The sequence below is a fragment of the Cebus imitator genome, unplaced genomic scaffold, assembly GCF_001604975.1.
Source record: "Cebus imitator isolate Cc_AM_T3 unplaced genomic scaffold, Cebus_imitator-1.0 Scaffold24, whole genome shotgun sequence".
Classification (NCBI taxonomy): domain Eukaryota; kingdom Metazoa; phylum Chordata; class Mammalia; order Primates; family Cebidae; genus Cebus; species Cebus imitator.
Window position 1 is genome coordinate 12,667,608 of NW_016107339.1, and position 7,864 is coordinate 12,675,471.

Consider the following 7,864-nt stretch of genomic DNA (forward strand, 5'->3'; position numbering starts at 1 on the left):
TTAAGACAGGGTTTCACTATGTTGGTCAGGCTGGCCTTGAACCCCCAACCTCAGGTGATCTGCCCACCTTGGCCTCCAAAGTGCTTGGATTAGAGGCGTGAGCCACCACGCCCGGCCTGCACACTTCCTTTCTGACCTCACCTCCTGTCCCACCCGCTCCCACTCGTGCCCTTCCAGCTGCACGGGTCCCTTTCCTCAAACCCAGCAGGTCTGCTCCTGCCTCAGGGCGACCCACTTGCTGTGCCCACGGCTGGCCTTCCCCCAGATGGCTCCCTCCCTGGCTTCCTGCACATGACCTCCTCAGCAAGGCCTCCCCATCCCTCTGCGATATCCCCACCACTATCCAGTCTCAGCTTTCTTCATAGCACCTGTCACCTGGCATATCTGTTTATAGTTGTCTCACTAGCAATAGTGTAAGTCCCCCAAAGTGGAGGTTGTGTATGTCTTCTTCACTACTATATTCCCCAGTGCCTAGAACAGGACTAGGATATAGTAGATGCTTCATAAAAAATTGTTCCATGGATTCCTTTTTTTAGACGGAGTTTCACTCTTGTTGCCTTAGGTTGGAGTGTTATGGCGCAATCTCGGCTCACTGCAACCTCTGCCACCCGGGTTCAAGCGATTTTCCTGCCTCAGCCTCCTGAATAGCTGGGATTACAGGGGCCCACCACCATGCCCAGCTAATTTTTTTATACTTTTAGTAGAGACAGGATTTCACCATGTTGGCCAGGCTGGTCTCGAACCCTGACCTCAGGTGGTCCACCTGCCTGACCCCTAAAGTGCTGGGATTACAGACGTGAGCCACTGAGCCAAGCCCCCTGGATTCTTTGAGAACCTTCTGTGAGCCAAGCAGCTCTTCATTCAGCTCACATGAGAAGCCTGTGATTCACCCATTGCATAGATGTAGAGGCTGAGATTCAGAGAGGTATGAGACTTGTCTGCCATCATATGAGTTTGCTGCAGTGGGAGCCGGGTTTCAACCCAGCCGAGTCTCTCCCCTCTGCCTCTCTGCTTTCCATCTCATCTCCCAGCTGGAGAACGATGCAGCTGGTTTTGCCCTCCCTTCACCCTAGCGTAGGTGAGGCTGACTCACAGTGACCCCAGACAGGGCCTGAGGCACCAACTCCCTGGGAGGTCTTGGCCAGGGGGACACAGGAGGGGGATCATACAGTGTCTTGAGGTTGGCAGGCCCACCTTTGGCCCTGCCCACATTTTCCTGGGACCACCCACCCTGACCCCCAGCTCCTAAATGACCTAACCTACTGCCTTCCTTTCAGCCGCCAGAGTCCCTAAACTCTCTCAGAATGGACCTGGGTACCTCTTTGTTTTTGCCTTCATCCCATCTGAGATGCAGTGACAGAGACAGAGACACAGGGAGACAGGGGGAGACAGAGGGACAGGGACAGAAACACAGAGACACACTTACAGACCAACCAGAGACCAGGAGAGTGACAGAGACTTGGCAAGTCTGGTCACAGTGATCCAAATCTCATGGGCCCCATCAGGGCCCCTGCCAGCCCAATTGTCCCTTTTGAGCAAGTTAAGAAAGGTACCCTCTGGGGGGATGCTACCCCTCCCAGGGCCTGGTGAGTGAGTCCAATGCTCTGGGGTTCAGTCCCGTTGGCCCTTTGGCTGAGTGCGAGCGCTGGTGCAGGAGGGTCTGTGGAGGCTGTCCCCAGATGTCTCCACGCCTGGGGGAAAAGGCAATGCTGCAATGCTCCCAGTTGTCCGGCCTCCCCGCAGGCCTGCCCCTGCACTGTTCTCTGAGGCCTTTCAGGAATGCCTGGGCTCTCCCCATTCTGACCTTGACTGGAGCCCAGCCCTCTGCATCACCCTTGGGGCCTTCCCCACAGCATGTCCTTGGGCCACGTCACCTCTGCCTTCACCACCCAGGAGCATCAATCCAGGCCCATCCACAAAACCAGCCCAGACGCTGTGTGGCTGGGAAGAGGCGCTCAGGCCTGCTCCAGCACACAGACCCCCGTCCTGCTCCAGGGACAGTGCCTGGAGCTGGAGGGACAACCCCACACTTCCCAGCCTCACAGACCCCCGCAGTTCAGAGGAATCCCAGGAGCGAATGAGGAGGCATCACAGGCCTCACTGGACAGACAGGGAAAATGAGGAACAGAGAGGAAGGGTGACCAGCCCAGGGTCCCACACTCTGAACCAAGGTTTCTCCTTGCCCCCACCCCCCATCCAGGTGCTCCCAGGGAAGCCCTGGAAGGCCCCACCCTTTCCATCAGAGAACACTCTGGGAGGAGGAAATGATTAACAGGGCAATTAGGGCACAGGTGAGTCATCTGGTCACACGGCCGGCCGCCTCCTGGCTGACTCAGGGGGACAGTCCACATGGGCCCTTCCACCCAGCCCCAACTCAGGGTCTGAGTCAAGCACTCCATGGGCTCTGGCCAGGAAGCCAGGAGAAAGCCCCCACCACCCCCACCCCCGCCGCCCTCTCCAGGCTCCACCCACACCCTGCAGGCTGGGGGACAGAGGCAGGGATTCCCACCTTCACTGGGCTGGCCTGGGCCAGGGTAGGGGACCATGCTGCTACAGTTTCCGTCTTCCCCTGCCAAGCATGTGGCCCCAGGGCCGGCCATCCAACAAACACCTGTTGTTATCAATCATAGCTATTAGTAAGAATGGCCATCCAGTTCTGACGCTGAACTTCAGCTCTGCAACAGGCCTCAGGCTAGACACGGTGGGAACCCATGGGGACCATCAGACAAGCTTCCATAGATAGCAGTCATGTTAAAAAGAGCTGGCGACAGAGAGCTCTTTTTCTCTTACGTCGGCTGCAGGGTCTCAGAGCCCGGACCCAGGCAGAAAGGAAAGAACAGGGACCCCACAGGGAAGCCAGCAGGACCTTCTGGTGAACAGCACCTCCTGGTGTCCAAATTAGGCCTGGTCCTGCTACCTATCTGATCTCTGGGAAGCCAGGTGTGTGTCGCCTTCGCTGGACATAAGGGCCCATTATTAAGCACCCCTTCCTAAGTCCACCCTTACTTTTGAGATTAGGCAACACTGGATGCCAGGGACCCCTGGCCTACCCAGCCCGGCCCTCCTGAGATAGATCCCCCGTCCCAGGGCCTCTTTCCTGGCTTTGTCCTTGGGCTGGCTGGGCAGGAACTTCCTGCTGGAGAATTCCCGGATCCTCCCTAGGAGGCTACAGCATGGCCTGGGAACTTGGGGAGGGAGGGAAGTCAGGGACACCCCTCTTAACAGGGGCAGGACTTGTGGGCGGCAGGTTTCCACTGGCACTCTGGGCCCTGGGTCCTTCCCCAGCCTCAGGTCAGGCCCACCAGACCTCCTGCCCTCTCCACTGAGATGCCCTGCTGCGGCCCTCCGCTCTGCAGCAGGGTAGCCCTCGCAGCCCCATGGGCACAGACGAGATGGATTTAGACCTCAGATAGACTGGGTTTGCTCCAGGGTTGAAGGTTGGGGGGCGGGGTCCAAAGACAGGCCGGCAATGAGGCCAGAGTCAAAGTAGATTTTTATTAATAACATCGCAGCTCCGACTGGCTGGGTGGGACAGAATTTGGGGCGGGCTCACCCTAAGACATGGACACTGTGTCTCCAGGCCCACTGGCCACAGCGGCTCCTTAGATGTGTCCTAAGAAGAGAGAGACCCCCGTGTACCAGCTCCAGGGATCTGGGCAGGGCAGACTCGGGGCCAGCACCGGCTGCACTCCGGAGGCCAGTTTCCCATCTCGTCCTTCTCCTCAAAAAATAGATACTGGGGGGCAGAAATTGGTGAATGAACATGCCTCAGTTTGCTCTGCACCCCAGAACCTCCCCACTGGCCCCCAGAGACAAGCGCCCAAGGCCACCTTTCCCCCACCTCCCCTCGGCTGGCACAGCCCCACCAACCCTGAACAGCCTCCCTGCCACAAAATGGAGCATGCTTTCTCCCTCCAACTTGGGGGGTTCCTTGGAAGCCCCAGGAGTCAGCACTGCTGGGATTACAGGTGTGAGCCACGACACCCAGCCCCAGCTGGCCTGTCTTTCTGATAGGCACTGCTCCAAAGTGAATCACACGGTTCGAAGCCCCGGCGAGGGACTGCCTTTGCAGCTTACAGCTCCACACCCATCATCCCAGGAAGCCCTTGCAACACCCTCCCCTCCCTCTCCTCTGGACACTACCCCAAAGGGGGTTTGCACCCTCCCCTCAAGCCCAGGGTGGCACTGCTGCTGCCTCCTTGTCCCTCCCTAGGCTGCCAGCTTTCCTCGAAGGCTGGGGGCAGCCTCCTTCCCCCTCAGTGCAGTGTCCTTAAGGGCAGTAGGGGGAGATGGGAAGGATGATGAAGACAGGACCTTTGAAACACCCACTGGGGCAAGGTATTCCTAAGGCAGCTCTGTCCCCAAAGTGAGGAGTGGGCTGAGCCCTTACTTGCCACTACCCAGAAATGACCCCAGGACTGTAACTCCCAGGACAGGGCAGGCTGGCTTGAGAGTGGATGGGAAGAAGGGGGAAGGACCAGTGAGGACTTGGGAGATCCCAAGATTCAAACTCTTCAGTGTGAAAAGACAAAAGTAGGGGGTTCTGCTAGGTGCTGACAACCTGTGTGTCTGTGGATCAGGTGACACAGGGGCTTCCTGTGACATGGGCATGTGGGTGGGCTTGGGGCAATCAGAAGGGTGCCCCTCAGTGTCCAGCAGGCATGTCTTTCTTTTTGTTTGAGACAGGGTGTCACTCTGTTGCCTCTGCTGGAGTACAGTGACACGATCACAGCTCACTGCAGCCTCGACTGCTTGGGCTCAAGTGATCCTCCCACCTCAGTCTCCCAAGTCGCTGGGACCACAGGCACATGCTACCATGCCTGGTTAATTTTTGTATTTTTTGTAGAGACAAGGTTTCGCCATGTTGCCCAGGCTTTTCTCAAGCTCCGGAGCTCAAGCAATCTGCCCACTTCAGCCTCCCACAGTGCTGGGATTACAGATGTGGGCCACCACACCCAGCCCCAGCTGGCCTGTCTTTCTGATAGGCACTGCTCCAAAGTGAATCACACAGTGTGAAGCCCCCCGCAAGGGAGTGCCTTTGCAGCTTACAGCTCCACACCCGTCATCCCAGGAAGCCCTTGCAACAGCCCCTTTCATGGGTAAAGAAACTGAGGCCTCTACTCAATATCACAGAGCAAGCTGATGCCAGACTAAGGCCTCTGGCCTCCAAACCCCTTGCCCTTTCCTTTTGTAAGATACACAGACTGTCAGGGCAATTGTCCACTGAATAAAAGAATGAGATGATGAATGGATGGAAATTAACCAAAAAGGGCACCGACACATTTTCAACAGATCCATCAATGTGCACTCAGAGAAGCTGAGACAGGCCTGACCTTTAAAGGCCGATGTCGAGGAGAGGGAGCAGCAGGGTGGTACTCCATCTGACCCAGTGCGGTCGCTGCCCTAAGCCTATGTGTGTTTGTGGGAGTGGACGAGGATGGGAGAGAGATTAGAAAAACGGCAGCATCATGTGATTTTCAGACGCACAGGAAAGCCTTACAGCCCATCTAGACAAATTCACTCATATTACAGATGAGGAAACTGAGGCTCAGAAAGAGGAAGGGACTTGCCCAAGGCCACATAGTAAATGAATAGCAAAGTTGAGACCCAAAAAATGGACATTGTGACTCTGAGTCAAGTGAGAAACAGAGACTGATGGAGAAGAGAGAGAGGAGTGTGTGTGTGTGTGTGTGTATGTATGTGTGTGCGTGTGCAGCGTGCACCACTCACTCAGGGGGCCAGGGTCCTGAATTCAGAAATACAACCAGCAAGAAGGCATGATACCTACCTGCGTACCCTACCCAGCCAGTGGGGCTAGAGCCCAGAGGGGATGGCAAGCCCCCAGCCCCACTTCTCCAGTGCCCTCAGGCAGGGACTGGTGGTCTGGCACGTGCCAGGCGTACCTGACCCACAATGCCCGCCTCCTCCAGGGTGATCTCTGGCCAGGTCAGCAGCTCTCGGCTCTCTTGGCTGCCTAGCTTGCAGAGGCGGGACTCTTGCTGCATTCCCAGAAGCTTCTTTAACTCCGACTCCAGGAAACCTGAGAGCCAGAGAGATGGCAGGAGACAGGGAGATGGCAGGGGACAGGCAGGAGGAGGGTAGAGCAGCCTGCTGGGAACCTGAGGACCCGGAGGTGCAGCTGTTCCCTGAGCCTCATCCCAGCTCTGTGTGGTCCCTGCTCAGCCACAGCCCTTTCTTCTTCCAGGACTTGGAGCCAGCTGGGCATCACTTCTCCTTCGCCCTCCCTCCCCAAGAAAGCTCACTCTCTGAGGGCCTCCTCTGACAGCAGCAGCGTGAAAGCCTGAGTCTTCACCCTCTGCAGACAGCACTCAAGGGCAGGTATCTACCCCCCGCCACCAACCGACTCAAGAGCCTGGATCTGGAACCCAAACTGCCTGCACTCAAGTCCCAGCTCTGCCCAGCACTAGCCATGTGACGTCGGACAAGTTCTCACTGTGAAGTAGAGATGGCAGCAGGACCTGTCTCAGAGTTTTAACGCAGTACTTTATGAAAAATGCTTAAAGAGGGTGTGCCGGAGTAATGGCTGTGTAAATGTGAACCACGATTTTCTTTTCTTTTTTTCTTTTTAAAGACGGGGTTTCACCCTGTTGGTCAGGCTGGTCTTGAACTCCCGACCTCAGGTGATCCGCCCACCTTGGCCTCCAAAGTGCTTGGATTACAGGCGTGAGCCACCACGCTCGGCCGTGAGCCACGATTTTCATCATATTATGAATGCTGTCATCACTAGCCCAACTGCTGTCCGTGTCTGTGCTGCCCGGGCTCTACTGGGAGAGAGGACCCTCTGGGGCTCTGTCACAGCAGTGCATGATGGGAAAACCAGGGATGGAGGCAGCCACTGAAGGCGTTAGAAGCCTCCGGGCTAGGGAAAGGGTGGTGCTTGAGTAGTATCACCCCCAGTCACCACCTCTCAAACCCTGAGGAAGACTGGCTACACCTCCGGCTCAGGTGGTCATCTTAGGTCCTCTGGTACCACCTGGTGGTATCTGCTGGTATTGCACCCCTGAGCCACCGGCCAGAGAGAGGCTTCCCCGGCCTGGGGGCACGTGGGAGGGGAGGGGCGGAAGCCCTTACCCACTGTATCTGTGGTCCTGAAAGTCCTGTACTGGAGGGCGACAGTGCCTCGGGCACAGAGCTTAAATGAGCTGTCCTTCTCCTTCATTTCCTCCTCCTTGCTCTTCTCACCGGGCAAACCTTCCTGGAGAGGAGGCTGAGGGCCAGCCGGTCCCTGAGCTGGTGAGGAGGCCCAGGACCCCACGCCTGCAGCCCTACCCCACCCCTAGGCAAGACAGGAAGCAGGAGGGAACATCTCCCAAAACGTTAAAAAAGGGGACTGCTCTCTCTGGGTCCAGGCCACATATCCTGAGGCCCAGCCCGATGTGGGAAAGGCCCCAACCCATGCTTCACGCCCCCATCACCCACAGACCTTGGCCATGGTCGAGTTTTGAAGCTCCTTGTACAAACTGTGGAATCGGTTCCAGGGAGTTGCCTCCTCCTTGGAAGAGCCTAACTCGAGGTCTCCTGTGAATGGAGTGGTGGTCACTGACAGGCTGGCAGCCAGCGGGGTGGTCCAGACCTTGGAGGGCAGGCACATGGGGGGCTGAGCTGTGGGTGAGGTTGCCCTGTTTTCTTCCTTCCTTTTTTTTTTTTTTTTGAGACAGAGTCTCACTCTGTTGCCCAGGCTGGAGTGCAATGGTGTGATCTAGGCTCACTGTAACCTCCACCTCCTGGGCTCAAGCAATTCTGCCTCAGCTTCCCAAGTAGCTGTTAAAGGCGCCTGCCACGATGCCTGGCTAATTTTTGGTAATTTTATTAGAGATGGGGTTTCACCGTGCTGGCCAGGTTG

General features: G+C 56.8%; 1 protein-coding gene across 1 annotated transcript in view; it reads left to right on the forward strand.

The window, feature by feature from the left end:
* The window catches only part of LOC108300035 (putative uncharacterized protein encoded by LINC00336), a 13,035-nt gene extending 11,678 nt beyond the window's left edge, over positions 1–1,357 (forward strand). Inside the window, exon 4 of the mRNA XM_017522652.2 lies at positions 1,278–1,357. Within this exon, the coding sequence (XP_017378141.2) occupies positions 1,278–1,357 (80 nt within the window). The remainder of the gene's footprint in view (positions 1–1,277) is intronic.
* The last annotated feature ends 6,507 nt before the right edge of the window (positions 1,358–7,864 follow it).